This window comes from Protopterus annectens, chromosome 2.part2, assembly GCF_019279795.1.
Source record: "Protopterus annectens isolate FY-2018-M chromosome 2.part2, PAN1.0, whole genome shotgun sequence".
NCBI lineage: Eukaryota > Metazoa > Chordata > Ceratodontiformes > Protopteridae > Protopterus > Protopterus annectens.
The window spans coordinates 316453498-316480637 of NC_056730.1; the positions used below are offsets into that span (position 1 = coordinate 316453498).

Genomic DNA, 27140 nt, shown 5'->3' on the forward strand with positions numbered 1-27140 from the left:
CTAGGGTGATTAGCTTATGGTCTGATCAGACCAATGAGGCGTTGACTTCAGGTGTAGAGTACTGGTCACTCATGTTAGTAATGACTAGATCTAGGATATTGTTGCCCCTGGTGGGGGTGTGGATAAGTTGATCCAGGGCATTGGAGTTTATGAATTCCAGAAAGCGTTGAGCAAAGGATTTGGTACATGAGTAGTTTTCCCAGTTAAAGGTGGGGTAGTTGAAATCGCCCATTATTAGGGTGTTTGGTTGAACCCTAATATTTTCAGTACATCAAGAAAAGAGGAGTGGGAATCATGGGGCATGGTGGGGGATCTGTAGCAAGCTATAATTTGGATTGCAGTTTTGCCCAGAGTTAGTTGCACTTGGATAACCTCGGATGCATTATGCTGAGCAACTAGTCTGGAGGTGTGGATATCCTTAATAAATACGGACACACCTCCCTCTTTGGTGGTTCCAGTCCAGGTTACATGGCCGAAAAGTGTGGTATGAGTTATAGCCTGGTAGTGCAGGGGTGCTGTCTGGAGCCTTGAACCAGATCTCAGTCACTGCACAGATATTGATGTTCTCCATTTTAAGGAGTGCCTCAAGTGAGTGCATTTTGAGATTTAGACTTCTAGCATTGAGTAGCATCACCCTCAGTTTTTGCTTGCCTGTTCCTGTTATGGTGGTGAATTTCTTTTTTGAACTTTGCCTAAAAACGGCACTATAGAGGTGGCAAGAACCTTATCCAGTATCCAGAATCCCAGAGGTGACAGGTGCAGGCCATCTCTGGCAAAGCATCGTGATCTGTCGACCATGTCATCCCAGGCAGACAGATACTGGATCCCTTTAGAATGACACCAGAATTTAGCCAATTGTTGAAGTCAATCATTTTGTCCTTGTACTGTGGTATCATTCTGGGTGATGGCAGAATGCTATTCAAGGCTAGGGTCATACCTGCTTGGGCTAAAAGATCGGAGAGCTCTTCTATGTCTCTTTTCATGTAGTCCAGGGAGGTATGTCACAGGTCATTCACACCAACATGGACAATGACAGAGTCATATTTGTACTTGTTGTGGAGTGACCTGAGTGCGTGGGTTTTGTGGCGGATCCTGGCACCTGACAGGCAGTTGATAGTAACCTTCTCTTTGTTTAGCCTGGTGAGTGGGACATCAGTGTGCCTGACTATAGAGTCATCTATGACTAGTGTATTGGGTATATTGGTTTGCCTTATTGGCTCTGGTTGAGTGGCACACCGAGTCTGTGGGCTATGTGTCATTTGGGTTGTGTTGGGGGGTGGAGGTTGCTTGCATTTCTGCTTTGGAGGTCTCTGCTGCTTGAGCAGATTATTATTGAGAGCCTCCGTGAATGTTTTTGTGTTTCTATGTGTGGATTTTGGTGGTGTAGATTTAGTGAGACTATGTGATGAGTGTGGTGTGGTGCAAGTGTTTTACCTTCTCCTCTTGACTGCCAAGTTCAGTCTTGGTTGGAGAGAGCTTTACCTCCAGTTTGGCTAGATAAGTGCATCTCTCACAGATTGTAGTGTTGGGGTGTAGGAGGAGAGGGTTGTCTGTGTACATGAGGCTATTTCTACATTGCCCCAAGATGCCCAGAGTCCTCAGATAAACACGAGAGAACACTGGGAGCTGAGGAAAGTGAGTACAAGGGTTGTTTTTTTCTCTAAGCAAGTGAGGAAAGCAAGTACCAAAACTGTTTTCCTCTAGGTAGTGAGGAAGGTTGAGTGCTGTAGTAATTAGTAGCTTATTTAGTGCTTACAACAATTGCTGATCATGAATAAGCAAACTCAGGTGGTAAAAATAAGAATCTTTATCTGGATTAAACTAGTTACAGGAAAGAGGGAAATAAGTGCAAATGCAGACTTTTAAATCAGAAAGTTGAGAGAGATGGAAAAACTGTCCAAATGGCCAATAACTACAATTTCTAATATCTCCGCTTCAGGGCAGGATCTCAACACTTTCAGTTCTCGGTGCTTCCCTTTGGCTTATCTACTGCTCCCAGAGTTTTCACAAAATGCCTGGCTCTGGCCATTGCCTTTGGCAGACAAAGAAATATTCAAATTTACCCCTATTTAGATGACTGCCTTATTCAGGCAGACAGTTAGGAAAAGCTGCTCAAACACCTGGCTTTTGTAGAGAGTCTTCTAACCTCCCTAGGGTACACAATCAGTGAAAAGAAATCAAAACAGGTGCCCAACCAAAGCATAATCTTCCTTGGAGCAAGTCTGGACACTGCATCCCAGATGGCGTACCTTACACCATAGAAACAAATTTTCCTGCCAGCCTGTTTCTCTCAACTGGCCACCAGGCCCCAGCTTTCTGCAAGGAAAATCCTGCAAGCCCTGGGATTCATGGCATCTTACATACTCCTCATTCCATATGCCAGACTGCATATGAGGAAACTTCAGTGGTACCTAAAGAGCCTTTGGTGTCAACACTCTCAAGACCTGGAAACTCTTCTACCTATAATTCCTTGCCTCATAAAAGAATTCTTTGGTGGGCAACAGCGTGCTTCCACAACAAGGGACTGTCCTTCTCCCTACACTCTGCCACCCGACCCTCACCACAAATGCATCAGACTACGCTTGGGGTGCACACCTGGACAGCAGATGCATACAGGGCCAATGGAGCCCACACCAAATCCCCCTGCACATCATTCAAAAAGAGATGATGGCTGTGCAGCACACCTTGATGCTTTCAAACCCCTTCTCTCTCCAGGGATTCTCCTGATCGAGACAGGCAACACCACTGTGATGTGGTACATCAACAGGGACTCATTCCTACCCTCTATGCAGGCTGGCCATGACACTTTGGCTCACAGCCTCTTCCATGCAGATACACCTGTTAGCACAATACCTACCAGGCTCTCTCAAACCAGTTAAGCAGAAACCTTTTGGACCCACATGAGTGGCAGCTCAACAGAAGTACCTTCTTCCTAATAACTCAGAAATGGGGAACCCCAAAGGTCGACCTCTTTGCCTCCCACACTGACCATCAGCTCAGCAAATTCTGCACCAGGAATCATCACTGCATGGCTTGGAAAGTGGATGCCCTGTCCTTCACCTGGGTCATCCTCTCTGTCTATGCCTTTCCTCCCCTACTTGTCATCCCCAGGGTACTGCTCAAAATAAGGGAAGAAAAACCAAGGACCATTCTTATAGCTCCAGACTGTCCCCGACAGTACTTGTACCCCTTGCTGCGCAGCCTGACCCTGCTGCCTCCATGGCATCTTCCTCAGATTCCAAACCTCCTAACCCAGAGGGAAGGGGAATTCATGCATCCCCAGTTTCAGACACTCAATTTGGCAGCTTGGCTTATTCCTTAACCGTGAACCAGTCTGCCATCCTCAGTAAATGGGTTCTCGGTGTTATCCGTGAGGCTAGATGCCCTAGCACTTGAAAATCTTATGCAGATAAGTGGAAAAGGTTCTGCACCTGGATCTAGGCTAATGGGGCCAATACGGCACAGCCCTCCATCCCTCTCATCCTGGAATACTTAGCTGACCTTCTACACAATGGTCTGTCTTTCTCCTCTGTACAAATTCATACCTCTGCTATTTCTGCTCTTTTCGCACTGAGCAGCCCATTTTTTCACACCCTTTGATCAAACAGTTCCTCAGAGGAGCTAGCAACTAGAGGTCCCCCAGAAGGGCACCAGCACCAGCTTGAGACCTTGACTTTGTCTTGGAGAAGCTCACCCTGCCTCCTGTCAAGCCACCTTCTTCTGCAGAGCTAAAATTTCTCTTCTGGAAGATAGCCTTCCTTCTGGCCATCACTTCAATCAGAAGAGTCTGCGAGTTGCAAGCACTCATGGCTGTGGAACCCTTCATCCTCTTCAATGCAGACTGGGAATCCCTCAGAACTTAACCCATCCTTCATGCCCAAGGTGGTGTCCAGTGTGGCTCTCAACCAGTCCATTCATTTGCTCACCTTCTTTCCTAATCCCCAGAACAAGGCGGAAAGGATTCTTCATTCTCTAGATATACACAGTTCAGATACTATCTGGACAGGACTAAATCCTTCAGAAAGTCTGATCAATTGCTTGTTAGCTTTGCTACAGGGGCAGAAGGCAAAGCCATCTCCAAGCAAACCATTTCCAAATGGATAGCACGCTGCATCCATTTCTGCTACAAACAGCATGGTATGCCTCCCTCCAGGGGGGTCAGGACACACTCCACCAGGACAGCCTCCACCTCTGCAGCTTTCCTCAGAGGAGTCCCCACCAGGGACATCCTGGAGACTGCCACCTGGGCATCTGTTCACACTTTTACCAAGCATTACCACCTGCCTCTTTTCTCCAAATCCAGGGCAGGGTTTGCCTCTGCAGTCTTGCAGGGTATCCTAGCCAGCCTCTAGCTTCCTTGACTGTCTCCACTCATTTCCTCAGCTTTGGGAATCTACCCAAATGTGATGACTGCAACAGTGAAACATGAAGAACATAATATAGTTGTGTACATTTACCATAAATGTAGATGTTCGAGTGTATTCACTGCTGCAGTCCTGGTTTCTCTCCCTCCATCCCCCTTTTTTTCTCCCTCTCCTTTTGTTACCATTCTTCCTTGTTGTTCTCCTTTCCTTACAAGGGACATATTAGTATTTATTTTCCACTGGTGGGGTTCTTCCACCAGAACCCGGCCTCCTACTTCGGGGATTCCTGACAGGTTAGGGCAAGAAAAACTGATGTAATGGTGTCATCTGCCTTACTTTATACAACTGATGACCTGACGTCAGTCCTCAATGACAGCAACCAATACAGAAATACTAAGTGTCTGGTATTCGGGCCGGCTGAGGGCTACCCTGGCAGGGATAACCCAAATGTGATGACTGCAACAGTGAATACACTCGAACATCTACATTTATGGTAAGTGTACACAACTGTACTTTCTGAATGCATATGACTTTTTTCCTTTAAGTCTGTTATGGACAAATTCAGGCCAGTAAAGCCAAACCTCCACTAGTTGTGGACATGCATGTTTCCGCCTTCTTATAGCCTCATCAGCACAGCATAAGTGGACTGTTTGGCTAAGTGGGGTTTGGCTTTATTGGCCTGAATTTGTCCATAACAGACTTGAAAAAAGTCATGGATGGGTACTCAGAACTGCCATATAGCTGAAACACCTGAAGTCCTTAAGGGATCGTTTGCATGTGTCCCATGTTACCTCTAATACAAGAGGTTTTAAGGAATCACAAAGTGGAAAATCTAGCTTGGCTGGGTTTTTATTTTAGTTTTTAGTGATTGTTTTTTCTGTGTGACCTTGTTACTCATTGTCATAGAAATATTCGCAAACATTCTTATGGGACACGGACAATTTTCCAGATTCATGACGTAACCTGGATAAGTTTTGTTACCTGATGGGCTAATGTAGTGGCTGCACTTTCTAACTTATAAGGATACATTTGCATCACTGAAAGTGCCATGGTCTGTATTGTGTGCCGGATGACTTTGCATTATTTCTACAGCTGTGTTCACCAAGCATGTCTTAGTGTCACTTCTGACTCTTAGCTGCTACCTTCTAAGTTTAATTAATAGGAATGTTAATTCTTTAAATGTGCATAATGGCTGTGTGAATATTCCATATGTTTGTGGTAGTTAGTTCTTCTGTTTTCATATTTTTCCAGAAAAAAAAAATGAAATAAGATTGTTTAAAAAAATTGAATACACAGATCTACACACAAGGTGCAGACAGTGTTCTGAGCCATAAAGAAGAGTATTTATCGGTGTGTTTTCAATTGTGGATTAGACATTTTTTTTAAGTAATGTAATAACTGTGTTTAGCCTGCAGGCCAGTAGTTTAAAACCATTTTTATAACTGGCCACCTTTACTATGGAGCAGTAGCAAACCTGGGCCTGAATTTAGAAATGATACCATGAGGTGTATACCTCATGGTAACTTTTTTGTATTCAGAGAGAGCCCTTCCTTGGTGCTGCTTACATGAAGATATGCAGCACCCTGTGGGGTGATTCCATGGCTATGCTAGATGTTAATGAGGTATTCTGGGAGAAAGGCAAAGTCTAGTTAGCCATGTGCTTTCCCCTAGTTCTGCCTGTGCTAAGGCATTTATGCAGTTAAGTGATCCAGCAAATCTCTCATCTTATTTATTTATTGACATTTGTTAACCGGGTTAGTCCAACTGGGCTTGGGACCCATTTTCAGTGGAGACCCGAGGAGAAAAACCTCATCTGCCTAAAGTAGCATGGCTGCTTCTGGCTACTTGTAGTAATGAACATGTCTAAGAAAGCCATATACATCCATTACGGTAGAGGTAAGTGCTGGAAAGTTTAGTGATCGGATAGTGTTAAGGGGTGTGCAAGTGAGTGAGCGTATGTGAGGGGCGTGTGTGTATGTGTGTGTGTGTCTCTCTGTCTGCCTGCCTGGTGGGAGGTCTCAGTAGGCGGGTTACTGAAGGGCAGATTAAGCATATGTTTATATATGGAATGAATGTGGGTGGGTGGGTTGGGAGGTTGTCATATGTCAATTTATATCCCTAGACTAATGAGCAAAGCCCACCACATTGGGACAGGTGGACCATTAGCCACTAGGAATAAGTGTAAAGATGTGGAATGAGGAACACTAGGCATCATGGATAACCTTTATAATCATGCCTTAATAGCACTTGCACACAAAGTGGGTCAGGAGGAACCACTAGATACCAGGGAGAGCTTTTATATTGAGTGCCTTAATGACACATAAGCATAATGGGCATGGGGGGACCACTGTACATCAGGGAGAACTCTGAAGACATGGGTTGGGTGGAATACTACACACGTGGGATACTCTATATAGCATGATTTACAGGCAGTTAATATGTAAACAAAAAAAAGTGGTGTGGGGGACTAGTAGGCAGCAGGGATACTATACATGCCTTAAAGCACTATAAGGGATTCCAACCCTGTACTCTCCCACCTCCCTCAGAGAGTAATAATCCTCTATGCCTGAAAAGTGCTGCTGCGCACCCACATGATAATTAACAGCAGTCCAGAGACATGCAAATTAGCTGATGATGAGGGTTTTCCTCACTGAAGCTAATGTACTTCTGAATGCAGTAGTACTGCATCTCGAAAACTGGGTCTTTTTACCACAGCCCTTAACACGAGCACTTGGGATCTTTCTGAATCTCCAAGCTTGTTTTCTAGCAGGATGGTACATTTTAAAGCTACTGTACTGGTACTTTGCTGCAAACTCTTTTTCCTCAGTTTGTTCCATTGGCCATACTGTGGTCTGTTCACAATTTGTAGCAAGCAATTTGGGACGTGCCGGTGGTCTAGTGAGTTTGTAAAGTGTTGTAAGTCTCCCCTAAACTCTCATAATTTCTATATTGAGAAACACCTTTACCTGTGACCTCTGTACTGTGTGGCCTCCACCTTCGGTTTTAGATTTATTGCAAGGCATAATACCAGTATGTGTAGGTTACTCCATAAGACTCCAGTGGCACTAATAAGCACAGGTGTGTATGATGCTCAGTGTAGAAGAACTGTATGAGAAAGTACTCATTTGCACAATAAGAATCGCTTCATTCTGTTGTACTCATTCCCATTGCATTTTACTTGGGTTTAGTCCACAGTTAAGTGTGCCTTCTCCTGCATTCTTGGTGTATATTGGTTTTATATTTGGCACATGCTGATTATTTTTGTAGTCACTGTTGCAGTACTCAGTTTTGGGAATTCCTGCCTCCATGGTTGGCCCAAATACCAGTGAATTTTACCATCGCCCAGCCAGCAGACTGCCTCCCTACCCCTGGAGTCAGTGGTATAAAGTCATCAGCTGGTACCATCTGCAGTTCTTTCTTGCCTTGTTACAACTGACAGCATTCTGAATCAGTGTATCATTCATCTGAAAAGCTAAGTAACCCATTGAGGAAAGCTTTTCTTATTATTTTTCTCCTAGTTTTTGCTTTTGATTAATGTTGGTGAAAATAAACAATTTCTTATTGTGTGGAATGCAGTTCCACACAGGGACTTTCACTCATACTGTCTTTTCTGCTTTGACCTGAGTACCATGTTCCTAATTGCAAGTTTTGTTCTTATTTTAATTGGAGAAATATAAGATGTCAGGCCAACACACTCAGTTGATGTCTTATCAAAGGTACTGATAGGCTGAAGCATATGATGTCTGCTGATCCCAGGCTGAACTCTCAAAGAAGGTCAACGAAAAGTGCCAGAGGGAGAAGGAAGTTAGAGAGGCCAACATCAGTCTAGTAGTGCCCTACTCTTGCTCAAAATCATTGACTTAGGTGAGGCACATTTGCAGCAGTAACTGCTGGGCCTGAGACCTCTGGTGTAACCCTTTTAGAGGCTGTCATGTCTTTGGCCTCTTCCATGCCCTCGTAAGTGGAAACTGGCAAGTGTTAGTCCTGTCCGAGGCCACTTCATGGACTCCAGCCTCTTAAATTTTGCACCTTTGTTTAGGATGGTGAGGACAGAATTATTTGTTTAGTGTTTGGGGAACTTTCCCCTTGGGCCCAGTCTGAGTTTGCAGCCACCCATCTGCGTCCTGAGATCTTGCCATTCACCAGACCCAAATCCAAGCTTCTTAAGCCTGAGTTGCCTCTGCCTAAGTTGCAAGTGTTGCAGGTCCACGTTGGCACATGATTTTATGAAATCCAGGTAGCCTTCCCTGGAAAATAGAACCTGTGGTAGAAACTCTCTCTGGGAAAAGAAAATGAGACATTTCCTGCCAGAGACACTCAGGTTCCTGTGATTCTGATGAGAAGGAACTGGATTATGGTGGGCAACTTCCACCACAGCAATATCTTGTTTCAAATAAAAAAGACGACCCCAGAAGCCCTATCATTTCAGGACAAACTTCATAACATGAAAGAATCCTTAAGGTGCGAGTCCAGAGAGTTCTTCCAGGCTCAGTTACCGAAGGTTCCTAAGTATGTCAGAACCCAGACCTTTGACATTTCCTCCAGTGCCTGTTATCTTGGTTGATGCATTTACTGACTGTTTACTATCACAATTTGAAGCCTATAGTCTTGAAAAATCATAATCCTGAGCCCGTAATATCAGAAGACCAGAACGCTGAAGACAATAATGTCTGTAAACATCACATACCGAATCCCCCTACCACTGTGATCCTAGGAATGAGTGCTAGCATGGGTTCTGCAGGGATATGGTTCCAAGAACAAATGCTAACTTGGGTCCTACTGGGGAGCAAAGCCAGAAGTTCAATATCATAGTCTTCAGCATTTTGATCTTTTGATACTATGGTCACAGGATTATGATCTCCAAGATTATGGGCTTCAAAATTGTGATGATAAACCATTTGTGGGCATATCTTTGCAGCCTGATTCCCTACTTTTTCTCCTTGAAAGCCTGACTACATCTGGAGTGTTCTGTACACTCAGACACCTATGCAAGAACCCTCTGGTGTAGACTCTGCTGAGGTGTCTTTTGAGTCTAGCAAGGGTAACCAAAGGCATGTATAATAATAACCCCTTGCCAAGTGATAGGGAAAGTAGAATGCTAGATTGATTTGGCAAGAAAATGTACACTTTTGCTATCCTGACCATTAGAGCTCTCATCTGTCATTTTCACATGCTTAGATACCTTGAGTCTGTACAGAAACAGTTTAAAAATAAGGTTGACGGGATGTAGAATAAAAGCCTCAAAAAGGAAATATGTGAATTGGCCAATGTGGCCTTCAGGTGTGTAGACACTCACCTAAGTATGGCTGTGATGCTGTTTATATATCATTCAGGGCAGTAGCTATGTAGACATGCCTGGGTTAGGAATCGGCCCCTTTCAGAGCATGTTAAAGCTGAACTCCTTATAATGCCTGTTTGGACAAGGAGTTTTTCTTTGGACTTCCTGCAGAGAACATGTTTTGGAAACTGGAGGAAAAGGAGAAATACCATGAAATCCCTTAAAGAGCTCTACCTTCCTCTCCACCAAGGTACAACAGAAATTAAACTGCTAAGTAGTGGCCTTTTCTCTCCTGTCAGGCAAACCTAAGAAGGCCTGGGGGGGGGGGGGGGGGCATTTAAAAAAAAGCATCAACATGACTCCCATACTAGGACGTGGTGGTGGGAGGTCCAGGGACCCAGGACCCAGCAGGGAGCAGCTGTGACTACCGCAAATACCTCTCTTCTCCTTGTTCCCCAAAAATGAGCGGATCAGGACCCTGCCTGTGTATGTGGCCCTTCTTACCTATAACACAGGATCTGTCATTCACACAAATCTCAAACTTTAAACTTTAATGGTTGGCTGACTTGCCCTTAATCTCAGCCAGCCATCTATTCTATGAAGGTATGTTCTGAAAGAAGCTAGGAAATGAAGTACTAAGACATATCTTGTTAAGTGGAAAATGTTTTCTGTTTGATGCCAATCAAAAGGGGCTCCTCCAAAGTCATTGAATTAGGTATTCCAGGACTTGTGCCAATCTTTGCTATATGAGGAAGGTTTATCCTGTTTCTCCAACAAGGTGCATGCCTCTGCCATTTCTGTATACCTGTCAATGTTTCCTACTGCCTACTCTCGCATGAAAGTTTCTCAAGGACATATTGCATCTCAGACCTTATAGAAAGCACCCAGTGTCTTCCTGCGACCTTCTCTTTATGTTAGAGAAGCTCACTGTACTTCCCTTCATTTCAGCCACCCCTGTTCCAATAAAAATGCTAGCATTGAATACCATTATTTTGCTAGCTTTGACTTCAACTGGAAGCATCTCTGAACTGTAAGCACTTGTGTACAAAGATCCTTTCCTGATGTTTCATAAAGACAGGGTCACCCTTAGGACCTTTACTACCTTGATGCTTAAAACCTTTCACCTTCAGTCCCCCCCCCCCCCCAAAAAAAGAGAAAATGATCCTGCATTCATTAGACATGACCAGACAACTGCGATTCCACCTGCACAGAACTAATTTTTCTAATAGGGCAGACCAATGCCTAATTTAATTTGCAGAGGGCAAGGAACAAATGTCGGTGACTAAGTATACCACATCTAAATGGATTACCAACTGTATATTACTTTTTGTTGCTGTCATCATGGCAAACAAAGTCCAGTACAATTTAGGACTTATTCTACCATGGCAAAAGTAACCGCCACAGCCTTTGTTGTGAGAGTCTCAACACAGTGTATCCTAGAAGCAGCCACTTGGCCCCTCAGTGCATACCTTTGCAAAGCATTACAATGCAGCCTCCAGAGCCAAAGCTGGATTTGCCTCTGCAACCTGCAAGGCCTTATCTCATCAGTTCTCAACACTTACCCAGCACTCTCTCTAATACAGCTTTGGAAGTCTTCCCAAGACTCACCACTGCAGCAGTGATTGTCAGTAACATTATAGTTATGTGAGAAACCTGTCATAATTGTAAATGTTAGAACAGATCACTATTCCAGTACCTTTTCTCTCCACCTTCCCCTCCTTCTGCTATCTGTCAAACTTGGGGTGGGTTACTCTTCTCCCTTACACGCTCCTGCTGTGTCAAGCCATAGGATTAGTTGTGTATGCCTACGATACAGTTGTGCCTTTAGTACCTGAATAAGAAAGTCCTAAAGGTGGTGCCAGCTGATGACTTCTTTATACCATTTATGTTCTGACAATGAACAGGGAGGCAGGCCATCCACCATCTGGATGATGGTAAAATTCATTGTTAATCAGACCAACTATGGGCTCCTGCAGACAGAAATTCCCAAGACTCAATAGTGCAACAGTGATCTACTCAAATATTAACAATTTTGATACATTTTTAACAGGATTGTACTTTCCTCAACATTACTTACTTTTCCCATATTAGCTGTTTATTTATTTACAGTGCTTTTTTGTTTGCTTTGAAAAGCTGATTATGACAGTCTACTATGCTTATACTAAGCAGACATTACGTCAGTGGATAACCTTTACCAGCTTGAGACTAGTTTTTGAGGTACCAGAATTCAAGGAGACTACTACTGAAAGTTTAGCAGAACACATTGTTTTGCAAACATGGAAATCCTTTTTCTCATGTAGATATTCTGTTATGGTAAGTACCTTGCACATCTCTACTTTATTTGGAGTCCCATCCACTGAATAACAGTCTCTTGTGCTTCCACCAATGACAAATAAATTAAGCAAGGTTTTGTAATAAGGACACTGGTCTGCATCTTCTGTTAACATACTTTCACAGACATATGCTTTCATTTTTTTAGGCACAGCAAAAGTTCAAGCAGAAAAGGTTTCTCAGGCGCATAATGACGGAAGTGAAAATATTGCCAATCAAAGAAATATTGGAAAAAGTTTTAAAGATTTTCCAGTGGCTCTTATGGTAAAGTTTATACATTGTAATGTTGAATACACATTTATCACATAATTTGGACTGTGCCTTCATCTCAGTTTCCTGCATTTACATACAACTGTAATGGAGTCTTTAATATGTTATTTTTGTAAACCGGTAGATTGTTTAACAATTAATACAGTGTTGAAATTCATATGATTTGCATCACGTAACTGGAGAAACTATCCTTTTACAGACCACCCTTTTTTTACACTATGTATTTGTGTTGTGATTTGTAAGCCCTTTGGAAATCTTTTCGATACCTCTTGAATTTAGAAAAGTATGTGCTGTAGACTTTCAAAATGAACTTCCCATATGTCTCTGTTAAGTAAATCTTAATGAAAGTGGTTTACACTGCATTTAATGTGTCTGATGTCCAGGAGAGAACAGCATGTTGTAAGATGCACTTTAAAAAGTGCTACAGTTAAATAACTTTTTTTTTTTTTTTTTAATTCAGAAGTGTACAGGACTGCCATATATAAATGTTCTAGCCATCTGTTTTCTCAACCACATGTCTTGGTGGTGCTGCATTGGTGGCAAGCTGATCAAAGGGCACAAGACGTCTGTGTCTCCAGCAATACTTCCAGCTCGCCTGATATCTACAAGCCAGCTCACCTAATGATATCTGCAAGCATTCATAAGTAAACTTACAGCTATAATCCCTCAATTGCATTCTGGGTCTGAAGTTGGCTACTTTTCAGTGGGTCATGGCTCATATCCTTCCTATGGGAGGCCTAGAGGGGAATCCTTATGTTACTTTACAGGAAGTGTGGGACACATAATTGCAAATGCCATTCATGTGAAAAATAAAGCATGATTGCCAAGACAATACAGCATATCTGGAAACTTGGTTGTAATGCCATTAAAACATTGAGAACCCCTGCACTCCTGATAACTTTAGCCCACGGTTTGTGTATGTTTTCCATATTCACACTTTCACTCATGATTCTTATTTGCAGTCCTAAGACTTGGTGCCCAGACTACTTCGTGACTTCTTCCAGCTAGAAAAAGCTGTAGCTATAGTCTGAGATCCTTCTCCATCACCAGGCTCTTAACTGTGTCACAGAGATGGAGCTTAAATACCCTTTAGCAGTACTTCATTTCTGCTGTCTGCATGCAGGGTCTTGTCCTTTTCGTCAGCACCTAAAGTACATGACCATGGGTGGAGCTAGGGACATAGGCTAGCCATTGAATTTAGAGCTTTGTCCTGTGACTCGGTTCTTTTACTTTCACAGTGTGATACAATGCCTGGAGTCGTCCTGCCACTTTACCCCCTCCAAATGTCCAACTCACAGTTCAAGACTCCAAGATACTTAAACTCCCTTAGCTGAGATAGCTGTACCTCCCTCATCTGCAGAGCACAGTATACTCCAGTGTAGGAGACAACAGTGATCTCTAACGTAAAGGTGCTCATTTTTATCTCCAGTACCTCTCATTCACTAGCTGTCCGTGCACAAGGGAGCTCACAGTCTGAGTGTAACAAGCCAGCATCAATTACAAGTAAGAAAGATGCTGTCTTCTTGTATTCATATTGACTTTTTCCAGATATTGGTTTGAAGTCCTGTCTGTGAAAACATTGGATGAATTGAGAACAAGACACTTATTTTGCAGGGTCCTACATCCGCTTTGATCATGTTTGACTTGATGGCAAAAATGCAAAAGTTTTGCTCCTCAAGAGTAGCTGAGAAGCTAGAGGTGGTGATGTCCCTGAGATAGGTGGTAGGATGCACACTATAAGGCAGATCAGAATAAAATCCCAAGAATCACCAGTTCAAGAGAAGTTCAAAGAGAACAGATTATGCTGGTCCAGGCACATGTTCAAGAAAGCAGAAGGCAGTCTTATAAAGATGATTTGGGACAGGCAGGAAAAAGGCAAGAGGAAACGAGGTCATCCAGCAAAGAGATGGATGGATTGTCTGAGAGAAGACCTGCAACAGTCAGGCATGACTGTTGAAGGTAGGAGAGTGGCATTCAGTAGAGAGATGGTGACAGCTGAGGTTACACCCGACCCCATGTAGAAACTGAGGAGAAAAGGGTTGATGGTGATGATTATGATTTTATCACATTTACAATACACACACAGTTCACAAGCCTGAACATTTCACTCTGTGTTATTAACACTGCCGTTGAAATTGACGTCCATTCTGTTTAATTATGTTCGCTGTTTTTCCTAGGTTTTCAATACTTATTGAAATTTCATCTTAATTGTTTTGTGATAAAATATTGCAATTAAAATTTGAACCACATTTAGCTGATGGCAAATAAGGGTGCATTCTGTTCAGAGATGTCAAGTGTATTAGTTTGTTGGTACACACCTTCTACTTCCAAAAAAAATAAAAATAAAAAAAAAAACATGTAAAACCCCAGAATCGAGTTTGCACTTATCCAGTCATATAATACATTCACAGTTGCAAACTACTTAAGTGATGAGTATGAAGAATGATTAAATGCATAAAGAAGAAACTGAACTAAATAACAAACTTAAATATCTCATTAGTAAGAATCAGTTTACTACCACTCCCCACAGTGCAATGCATGACTACAAAATGTTTCAGATTATGTTTAGGATGACCACTTCAGCATTTGTTACTGCAAGATGAATGATCTTCATAACGGTTTCAAATCTGCCTAAAAGAGACAAAAACACTGAACAAAATCCTGACATTTTTCCAGGGCAAAAATGCAACACAAGAGCGTGATGAACCAAAAAATGTCTGGAATAGTGGCAAATCCGCACAATACGATAAAAAGACCAAAAAACATTTAATTCATAAGCGCTTTCGCAGTTCAAGAAATGTACTGCTTCATCAGACAACACTTTTCATAACAGTTTAAATACAAGTCTTGTCCAATCAAATAATCAATCCAATAAAATAATTAAAACCTCTAAAATATCCTTTAAAGGAGGATACTCATGTTTCATATACAAAATACCCAAGTAATGTTCAAGTCAACTAAGCAAATTACTACCATATACAAACCTATGAACAGGGATTTCTAGCCTTTAAAGCTGGTTTAATCGACACACGGTCATTCAGTCCCTTCCCTCTGTGGAGGCTCTTAACCTGATGATCCATCTCATTTCTGATGTTTCTGTCAGATTCCTGACCTCTTCTCCAATCTACCTGGTTTTTTGCTTTATTGAATTTTCCAGGACAGTATTCAGCCCGGACACATTCAATGCATTATAATCAACATTACAATTACGTGATGCAGAGATGACTAAGGAAGATCCAAATCTTTCCAGCTCTGCAGTGAGGCACTGTTCAAATTTGCAATCGGACATTGTAATACAGCATTCAGCTATTGCCAACCCAGGTTTCAGAGTTACAAATCCAGATAGCAAGTGTTTTATGGAGGAAAGTAGTTTTGGCCACAGTACCTGTATCCTGTCTTAATGAGTCTGACTCCTCTTTTGTTCTGACATAACAATAGTGAAAAGTATGACATCACATCCTTGAAGATGTAATTCTAGCAACTTGAAGATGCAGTGTTGAGCGACGGCTTTACTTCACGGATTTGCCTATCCTAAAAGCTGAAAGGCCTAATTTATTGTATTCTTTCTAGCAAAAGAGGTTTACTTTTTGTACTATTGTGCAATGTCTGGGTTCTTTGCTCTGCCTAATATTTTTTAGACTGTATAAATTATATTTTATTTAACTTTCATTTCAATTCTGCCATGTTTGTTTATGTATTAATTGTCCAACTAAGAGCAGTATAATGTAAGATAAGATCTTCCTATTCTTCAGTTAGACCGTTACGTTTTCCTTGGACTTAAACTCCAAATAAAAAGTTTAGCTACTTGTACTACTATGTATGCAGAATTAACAGCTTATAAGTAGATGGCAACTTTCTTGTTGCTTTTACGACTGGTAGATCTTCATTTACAAGGTTTAATGTGCAATCAACCTTACTTGGTATTCCAAGATGAAAGAATATTCTGGAAGACGAATCCTTCTTTCATAGTAAATTGTTCCAGTGGTTACTCTTGGTGTACGCATTCAATTGACAGTCTTTTATCATTTTATACAGTAAGGGTCAGCATGCATACTGTTTGCATTTGCTGGATATGCACAAACCACTCAGATGTGATATAAGGGCCAATGAATTCAGAAAGACTGATCACCATTTCTTTCATCCAGGATAAGGAAAGGGGCATCTGATAACAAGTAGCCTTTTTCATTGTAGCTGGAGTACTGTCTCACCCTTTGCTATGATCAGTGGAAGGCACATTTGAGTATAGCATTTGTATGGCAGAGCATTTCACGTTTTATACTCTGTGGAATTCTAGAGTGAACGTATTGTTGCTGTACTGTTTTTTCTGGTAGACTAAGTTTATGGTCCTGTTGTGGCAAAGTTACCACTTTAATAATTTTAGCTATAAATACATTTATGTCAACCAAATGAATTTTGAAATTTCTATAAAAATGAACATTTCTGAAATGTACATCCTATAAGATTGTTATTATACATTCTGCATTTCTTTTAGATAATTTAGATTACTTGATACAATTAGTGATTTACAATTTATATGTTTTAGGTCATGGTAGATACATCAATAGTCTTTGTCATACAGTTCACATTGACCTGGGTAGCTATTTTGAAATTTACCACCAGCCAGAAGAAATGTTTGTAGTGCTTGAATATCCACCCAAATGTGATATATTATTAAGGGTATCCCCTTCAGAAAAAGGTGGTATGATTGTGGGTATTTCAAAACAGACAATTTCAAAGTGGATAAGCCATTGCATCAGTTTCTGCTACTTACACCATGGCAGAATGGCCCAAGGGCATTAGGTCTCACTCCACCAGGGCTGCAGCTACGTCAGCAGCTTTTCTCAGAGGAGTACCAACCAAGGACATTCTAAAGGCTGCTACTTGGAGTTCTCTTCACACCTTTACAAAGCATTACCATTTGCCTCTCTACTCTAAGTCCAGGGCAGGCTTTGCCACTGCAGTGCTGCAGGGCCTTATAGCCTCCCCTAATGCTGTCTAGCTCCAGCCTCCCAACCATAGCTTTGGGATTCTACCCAAATGTAATGACTGCAACAGTGAAACACAAAGAACATAGTACAGTTGTGTACACTTACCATAAATGTAGATGTTCGAGTGTATTCCCTGTTGCAGTCCAGGTTACCCTCCCGCCATCCCCCTGTCATTCTACAGTTTATCTTTCCTTCTCTATCTTCTGCAACCTATGTGGTGTATTTACTTGTAGCTGAAGGTAAAGTTTATATTGATGCATGTATAAATATATACATTTTTAGAATATTGCTACCTTTTTGGGGGCACCTGACATCAGGGGCAAGAAAAACTAAAGAAAATGGCGTTGGCTGCATGTTTTATACCCCTGATGACCTGACGTCATGGAAGAGAAGACAGCAACTGACGCAGGACCCAAGGCTTTGGAATTCTGGCCAGCTGAGGGCAACCTGCCAGCAGATTACCCCAAATGTAATGACTGCAACAGTGAATACACTCGAACATCTACATTTCTGGTAAGTGTACACAACTGTACTATCTAAGACTCAGAGCTGGGCTACTTTCTTGATTGTTTTGTTTTCATTTGTTGACCAGGGTAAAGCAATTATCACACTGGACCATTTTCAGGCTCAGCCTGGGTGAAAAACGAAAATAGAAAACTAAATTGAACATGTTATTCTGATTTGGATTTAAAAGGATACAATGAAATATAGAAAGCAACATTCAGAGAGGCAGAGGCAAGAGGTATCTGAAAATCAAAAGAAAGATACCTACATTGGAAGAAATAACATTTGGGAAGGTGTAAACATAAGAAGACGGCGGTGATAAAGTACTTAGAACTACATTAACTGTATTAGGTCCCAGTATTAACCGCTTAAAGGAAAAGTTCTGCCTTGGCTCCAATAATCCCCCCAAAATCAACTGGATGCACAGAGCAGAGAGAGCAGGTGAGAATGTCGGTATAAATCCTTACAAGGTCAAAGAGAAAATATTTATGCAGGCCCAATTGATGTACCATGCTAGAGTATGTTCATAAAGATTGTAGAAGACTGTTCAGATAAGAGTGCTGTTACCAAGGCAGGAGGATCTGAAAGCCAAGTAGATCCTGATATGGCAAAGCTATCTGGCAGAACTGACAGTAACATAAAAAGGAAGATAGAAAGAGAATCAGCACATATGATGAGTGGCAAGATTGCAGAGGAAGGCAAAGGCTCGCACAAACATTTTAAATAGCCAGAAAAATGGAGTGGGATGAGATCTCAGGCACCATTATTATGAGGAAGCAGAAAGACCTTGGATAATTCTCGGGAAGTAACTCATTGAGTGATGAGAAGAGGTTCCTAGAATGAATGGAAGAGCAGGAACAGCATGAAAACCAAAGGAATGAAATAGATTGATTCCAAGCAACAGAGAAATAGCACAGAGTGCAGAGTGTATAGTGGGACAGTGATACACAAATGAGGGAGAAAGAGCAGGGGATAAGAGTGAGCAGTGTCCCAAGAAATAGAGAGGGAAGTTAGTGTGCAAGTAGAGGGACAGATACAGAAATAAATACAGAGAAACAGCATGATCAGAGATGGCATTGGTCAGTTTGTAAGACTTAGATGCATATTGTCATATGGAGGAAGGGCTATAGAAGCTCATCAACGACCAATAAACACACCAGAGGCACAAGGGAATAAGTATGGAGGGCCTGGTCACATGAAGACAGATAACCAAAAGAAACAAAATATACTATGACTTACTTTACTGTTCTGTTAAACTGCTTTGCAATCCACAACAGTATGCTCATAGCAGCCAGCATGTGAGGCAGCAAGCTGAGTTTAGAAGATAATTGTGTGCATATTAATGGTAGCATTATGCAGCCATTTAGGAAAGATCTGGAAGTAAGGAAAAAGTAATAGAATGAGCAGAGAGTATCTACAGATCTGCTCTTAAATAATAGGAGGGGAAGGAAGAAACTGGGTGAATTTGGGAAGACTCCTAAAGTACTGAGATCTTTACTCCACTGCCACCAACAGCAACAGATCGAGAGGACTGGGTAAACAAGATGTTTAAATGTACTGTGATACTATCCAAAAAAAGTGATGGAAACAAGTAGCAAAATTAAGAGTCTCAGAAGAAGCTAAAATATATAGCAGAAAATTTTCAAAAGGGAATGGAATCTCTAAGCAGGAGGAAGAAAGGGACAGGTGATAGTTCTGTTCAGGAAAGGTGTGCAGGTAATCACAGTAAGAGTGGCAAGGGGTGGGTGAGACGGATGAATCATCTAGCAGGGCAAGATAGAACATAGGACTGAAGAAAACATGAATGTCCCAAATAGAGATGGCAAAGAATATTAACAACCTCCTTTAAAAAAAGGGGAAAGGATTAGAAACGTTGGGAAAGAAATCATAGGAGGGGGTGTTAATGTTACAGTAGACACAAACATGGATATAGTGTATGGTAAAAACAAATTAGAGTATGGAGGAGGACCCAATATAAAGTGAGGTGGGAGATGGATCCCCCCCCCAAAAAAAAATACATGTCCACACAGAACAGTTTGGTCCAAGTCAGCAGACTAGGTCAGTTCCTGGTTATGAAGCAGCTATCAGAAAACATAAAAGAGGTAGTAATACTGAACAGACACTGTCAGAATAAAAATACAGATGGAGAAACAAAGTGGAGCTGGGATGGCAGCAGCATCTTCCTCAGGGATGGGCACAACATTCTGACAAAACAGGAAAGTCTTCCCTGTTCCTTCTTCCAGGATCAACAAGAGTGACTCTCCCTTGCCCACTGAGGGGACCACAACAGCCACATGGGACATGACTGCCTGATTCATAGTGGCTGTAGGTGCTACCCCAAATGATCGGTGATAAAAGATGAGTGGTCTGAGGTACCACTAATGGCCAAACAGTCTCCCACCTGCAGCTGAGGCAAATTGTTAACCTGTTGTGGTCGCAAAGATCGTTTGCTTAATTGTTTTTTTTTTTTTTTAACTGGAAAAAGGACCAGCTGTGGACCTGATAGTTTGTTCCATTGTAAATCCAAAAATGGTACCTCTTTCTTGGGAAAAATGAGTAGCAAAAGCAGGTAAAAAGTCTGTAAAAATCACTTTTTCAGATAAAAAAAATGGTAAAAAGCACTTTAAAACACTTTGCCAGCCCTCAAAAAGTAAAGAAAGAACACAATTACTGTACAGAAAAAATGGTTTTCAATTTCTTGATAGCCAGCTGTCCCTAGAATGGCAGATGGTATGTATAAAGTTATTGATAAGTATAGGGGTTAAAGTTCTGACTAAGTGTGAAGTTATGATGAACTCTGTCTGCAGTCTGTTCTTGTGAGGGAAAACCTGATTTAAATGGTTTAGTTACTTCTGTTGGACAAGTCACTACAAAGTTATTACATTATGTGTATGATTCAGTTGATGCTTTTTCCGGGGCTGTAGCCACTGTTACTGTTTTTAGGTGGTTTCCCTGGCTACATTCTTAGAATCTCCCACATAATGTTAAAATAAGAGCTTAAATTCTCTTTTGGATATATATTTAGTTTTTAGCCATTCATCTGCAGATGTGATCAAAAGGTGTGATGAAAGGAGTGAGCTGATACAAGGATATCTTAAGATTCAGCCCTCCTTTTCCAAATTTTCTAAAAGAATCCTACAAAATACAGGTAAACAGACATATTTAAAAATAAATGACTAGAAGGTTGCAGAAGAATTCTGAAACTTCCCAAAACCAAGGACAGTCCAATAAGTCAGAATTGCTATTGAAGGGACTATCCCCTCCCTCCAATCCTGGCATCCCCATTTCCCTATCAGAAAGTCTGAATTTCCACCTTTGTCTTTGGCAGCAGGTAGTTTCAGACAAATGGGTTCTAAAGTGCATTCAACAAGGTTACAGATGGCAGTGGGAGGACAGTCCTCCTTTCCAGTGTGTAATTCCTTATCCACCAGACTAGACTCTTTATTTCCACCTATCCTTCATTGCATTCTGTCCCAGAGTATGATAGAGCCATTTCCTCCTGGTAACACTAGATTTAAAAGATGCTTACCATCACATCCCTGTTCATCTAGACTTTAGGTGTTTCTTAAGGCTTTGTGTGTCTGGATCATGTTATCAGTTCTGTGCCTTACCCCTTTGGACTGTCCACTGCACCAAGAGTGTTCACAAAGTGTCCAGCTGCAGTTATAGCTCATTGCAGGCTACATGGTAGCCACATTTTTCCACAGACAGTTTGCAGTTTCTTTTTCAGTGTCAGGAGTCTCACCCTTTGGATTCCAAGAGAACATTCAAAACCTTTTTTGACTACTTCACACAGGATTGTGTTACCTGGGTGTCAGTTGGACACCTCAGTTCAAAGAGTTTTTCTTCCACAGGGAAAAAAAACTGTACCTAGAACTGTTTCTAGGATTTTCGCACAGACTTAGGTCACTGTGAGGGAATACCTCTGGATTTTGTTTTATGGTATTTATGATTCTCATGATACTCCTGGCAAGACTTCACACAAGAAGAGTACAATGGTCTTATTAACAACATCCATTGTCTTCTCAAATCCCAGTGCTGGGGTTTATCGGAAGAGAAATCACTTTGTAGTGACAGGTCTCCCCTTCTCCTTCCCTGTTTCAAAGCAGTCATTCACCACAGACACCTCTGATTTTGCTGGGGAGCAGTTTCAGGTGGGATAAAAATGCAAGGTGTTTGGGACACCAAGGACAGATGCAAGCACATAAATATAAAACAGATGCTTGCCCTGATCAAGATGCTGAACTCTCTGAATCATCTTTGGCCCCTGGACCTCTTCAAGTTATTACAAACAATTCCACAATTGTGTGATTCATCAAAGAAGCAAGGGTAACCAGGTCGTTCTTCCCTTTGTAGACTCACCATATTAGCTTGGGAAAGAGTTTCATAGCACAGTCTCACACTACAGGCAGTTCTGTATTCTGTCAGAGCAAACATGTTGCAGACGAGCTGAACAAGACAAGTTCAGACCCTCACAAATGGAAACGAGCAGGGTAGTCTTCCGAGATTTGTTCCATTTCTGGGGAGTTCATCAAGTAAACCTATTTGCTTCTTTGAACAGTCAGCTGGCAATATTTTGCTGTAGGATCCCATGCAAGAAGGTCTGAAAGGCAGATGCCTTTTTTTTTCTTTGTACAGGAATGTTTCTGTATGCTTTCCACCATTTCCACTGATATCTAGGGTAGTTCTCAAGATTCACTAGGAATCCTGCAAGATCATTATGATGACTCCATTCTGGCCCAAGCAACCACGGTCTTCCCTTTTGGAAATGGCCAGGGGCAATTGCCACAAGCTTCCTCACAGACAGAATCTATTTATGCAGGAACAGGGGTGCTTGATACCCCCTGAGCCAATCAACTTTAATTGACTGCCTAGGTTATAGGTTCTTGATTCCCTTTAGGCATTTGTTTGCTCAGGATGTACAGCAGGTACTAATGTAGGCAAGAAAGCCTGCTACTAGAAAATCATATATTAGTAAATTAATAAGGTTTTCTAGTTGGTGCCAACAACATAACCAGCACCCATTCAGGGCTAGGTGTTCTCTGGTTTACAATATTTGTGTGAGTTACTGTTCTGTGGCCTTTCTTGCTTCTCCATTATGATTCATTTAGCAGCCATGTCTGCCTATGGATCCTTCTCTTTTGGTGTATTCTCATGTCAAAATGTTTTTGATATGGGTTTGTCATGAGTGGCCTCCAAGAAAACTGGTGGTCCTCCTTGAAAACTTAATTTTGTGTTGGAGAAGCTAACCGTCTCCATTTGAACCTGCTAACCTTGCTGACTTGAGGTTCTTAACATGTAACACAGTTTTACTGATTGCTCTAACATCTGCAAGAAGAATATCTGAGTTGCAAGCTGTTATGGTGAGTCAGCCCTATCTCACTTTCCACAGAGACAGGGTATCTTCGAGAACTAATCCTGTTATGCCCAAAGTGGTATCTGACCTTACTTTAGCTATCCATCTCCCTGTTTACCTTCCTGAACCTAAAAGTGAGGGAGAAAGGATACTCCATACCTTGCATATCCATAGAAAATTTGGGTTTTTATCTTGACAGAAGTAAATCTTTCAGATATTCAGATCAGTTGTTCATTTCTTCTGCAGGTGAAAAGGAACAACGTATGTCAAAACAGAATATTTCCAGATGTTTATTTGTCTAAGGCCATTACCTTTTGTTTCACTCACATCAACAAAACTATTCCAGGTAGGGTTAAGGCCAACTCTACCAGGACCTTGGATTCATCTATGGCTTTTTGGAAAGTGTTGGATTCTAGAAGTATTCTGGAAGCTGCTACTTGGTCCTGTGTACTTTTACAAAGCACTACAAGCTTGATTCCTTCTCTGGGTCTAGATCAGGCTTTGCTAGGATCATTTCCCAGGGGTTCCAGGACTTTTCTCCTTACACCTTCCAAGTGTAGTAAGCTAGGTTAGGTACCCATATAGATAAAACTAATACAGCAGTGGTCTGTATGATTGTGACAATAGGAGGTACTGCCAGCCATGCCAGGCGAACTAGGGTAGTGGATGTTTGACATGTGTCAGCACAGCTAGCTGGAAGTTTGTAAATAATTATAATTTATATATTAACCTGATGTGTACAGATGCTTGTGCTGAATATATATTTGTGAGGTTTGCTTGTGTTAAAATGTGTCAACAGTGCAGCCTGCTGGAATGAAAAGAAATGTACATGTATTATTGTAACTGAATGAAATGTATATGTTTTAATAGAGGATACTGGGATAGTGAAGGTTAACCAGCTGGCTTATTTTAAGAAAAATAAGGGGAATGTAAATGAGCTGTTAAACCATTAAAATGGCCCACCACAGTGCTGAATAGGGACCGGAGACGCTGTGTCTGGAAGAATCCCTTTGTTCATTAGCTCAGTAAAAGAGAGGAAGCTCCAGGGCACTGCCATAAACATTTAGGTGTGTATTGTAGCCGTCATGCTAAATTCCTATCTCAGCTTCAAAGGAGATGTTTTGGGAACCTAGAGTCAGGTGTACAGATGAGATCATTCTGCAAGTCATCTTGGATATTATATTTTACGGGAGTAATCTCTGAGGTGGGAGTATTCTGTTAGGGAGCCTGACTAGAAAGACTGCTCAAGTACAGTATTTCATCTTGTCCTGCCCAAGTAAGTTATTAGGGAACAGTAATTTCTTTATCTCAGTCAGGAATAGATAGCAAGATTAGTTTATTGGCTGGTCCTTTAGGAAGTATTTAACTTTTGAGAGTGCTTATATTTATTTGGTGACACTGTGTGTGCCACTCCAGGAGGCCTAGCTGTCTTGGTGAACTACTACCATTTATATTAGTATTAATATTGCACAGTATAACTGGACACTCTTTTTTATAAGGGCCTTAGAGTAGCTGATTGTAGAGTGTTTGGTGGCAGTGATAACTACCTTATACTCTGGGCAGAAGAAGCATAGCAGGTAAATCTATGCCGGCCTTTCCCAGGTGTGTGTGTGTGAAAAATCAAATCTCCCAGTGTGTGTGTGTGTGTGTGTGAGTGTCAGCTACTTGGGCCAGGGGCATAAAGCACTGGGTTTACAGAGAGTGGCTTGGTCACTCGGCTGAGGAACTAACCATATAGCTGTACCAGTGAGGAGGCTTATTGGGGACTAGGAGGGAGATAAATATAGAGAAATCCAGACCCTGGGCTGTGTGTGTTCCCTATGTGCTCTTGAGGGAAATTGTGCTTGATGCAGAGAGGTCGGCATCTGGAATTACTGAGTGTATCCATTTGTATTCCAAGTGCACATCCCTCTCCAGTGTCATTGGTGAGGATTCAGGCTCCTTGATTACTGGCCCAGTGTAGGGACATCACAGTGATGAGCATAGTACAGTTGTGCAAGAAAACTTACCACAACAGTAGATGCTCGGATGATCACTGCTGCAGCAGCCTCTCCCTCCCTTGTGTTTGGGTATGTTGTTTATGCCAGGATGTGGACATTATTTTTTGTTATTTCTAGCATTGTTCTTTTAGTGCTCAGCCTCCTTCCCTCTGTTGGAATGAAAGTTGTGAAGGCCTTGGTATCCAAACCTATCTTTTTAATCAGCTCAGCTCAAACTGACTCATGGTTTGGGCATGTGGAATGTGCCCTGAAGCTTTGGAAGCTGTCTGTTATGGTCTGTGCATGTTATAACCCATATTGCTAAGGCTACTGCAGCAGTGATCTTGCAAATATTTACTGTTATGGTAAGTTTACTTAACACTACTGCAATTTCTAGAGGTAACTGGAGCTGAAGGCAGCTATAGATACTGAGAATCTTTATTAGAAAGAATTTTTGTGGGTAGCAGGGAAATCAGTAAGAAGAAACCCGACAAGAAAATTGGCAAAAAAACAAGGAAGCATGGAAGTAACAAGGAAGCATGGAAGTAGCAAGTGTATGGAGAGTGAAGTAGTCATGGAGGATATTCCTGTCAGGGAGGTGTACAGGCACTTTTCCCTAATCCTGTGTAAGCAAAAGAGCAAGAAAGAGACTGCATGTGGGGAGAGTGGGAAAGAGGATTAAAATACAGAAATAATAAGAAGTAGGCAGGGGGGCTGAATGGATTCCCTATCAAACTGTATAAATGAAGTGGCGACAGAATCTGGAGGACAATGGCAGAAGAATATGGAAGAGTGGTAAAATTAAAAGATCTCTCTCCCTGTCAGTGAAGAGGGATAGACTGTGTCATATCTGGGGAGGGGGGTGGAAACTACAATCTCATTTCTCTGTAAAAATAGACATCAAGGTGGTGCTGAAACAGAAAACAGATTGTACAAAATCCTCCAACAAATTATATATGAAGTGTAGAATTGGTTTGTGAAAAACATATTTGCCAAAGACATCTGGTGAAACCTAACTGAATTCATGAGAGAAGAAGAAGAGGGGAGGGAGAGAGAAAGGAGGCATGGGGTATTTGACATGCAAAAAAGAATTCAAAACAGTGAGCTTGGAACTACTTTGGAAAACCCTAGAGAAGAGTAAACTATGGAAAAGATTTACACTATAGCTCAAGGTAATGGGCAAAGCTCCTAAAGCAGAGGTTAGACTAAGTGCAGGGAGGGTCTCAACAGATATAATGGTAGAGACATTAGGCTTGGCTGCCCACTATTCCCACCACTGTCTATCCCAGTGATAAAGGAACTGTCACTGGAGGTCAAGAGGGTACTTGAAGGTAAAGGGAGGGAAGAATGGAATAAGGTCACAGTTTCTGCTGTCTGCAGCTGTCTGATTACTAATGTCATTAGATATAGAGACAGTGCTGCTGAGAATGCTACCCTTTTTCAAAAAAATTTGAAAAAGTTTCATGGCCATAGTACAGTATGAAAATAGTAGCATTATCAGGATAGGGACAGAGGAGAAGAGCGGAGGGACAGGGAAATAAGAGTGGAAGAAGTCCTGAGATACCCGAGGATAGTGCTATGGACCGATGGTCCACAAGGCAGTACTAGCAAACTTGGAGAAATTAAAAGAGAAGTCTGAAGAGATTGTTAGTAGGGAGAATTAAAGCTACCAGGATGATGCTAAATCTTTCTGGTAATCAGTGCTGATAGTCCCAAGATCAAGACAACAAGAAGAGATTCAAAAGGAGCTGGAGAAGTGGATAAAAGAGAGCAATGTCAGCCGAATGGCCAAAAAGAAGCTACGATTAACAAGGGAGAGAAGAGCCTTAAATATTTATCATTTAGCAGACTGTTCTGACTTTCAGTGTCTTAATGGCTTAGAGAAGGGGAGGAGAAATACAGAGATGAGATGAAGGAAGATTGTACCAAACAGTTGGAAATAGTGCAGCAAAAAGAACAGAACAGATGTAGCCAGATATAGCCCCATGAAATGGAAAAAACGCTTCACAAGGATAGTAGAGTGACCGGGCAGGGCCAGAAAACTAGGACTGAAACATGTAATGGTCTGGA

The 27140-nt window shown here is 41.7% G+C and overlaps 1 protein-coding gene across 2 annotated transcripts in view; it reads left to right on the forward strand.

The window, feature by feature from the left end:
- SLCO4C1 (solute carrier organic anion transporter family member 4C1) overlaps nt 1-27140 on the forward strand; it is a 761635-nt gene that overhangs the window by 395582 nt on the left and 338913 nt on the right. For both annotated transcript variants that reach the window (XM_044063878.1, XR_006363839.1), the window contains exon 6: nt 12122-12237. In XM_044063878.1, the coding sequence (XP_043919813.1) occupies nt 12122-12237 (116 nt within the window). The remainder of the gene's footprint in view (nt 1-12121; nt 12238-27140) is intronic.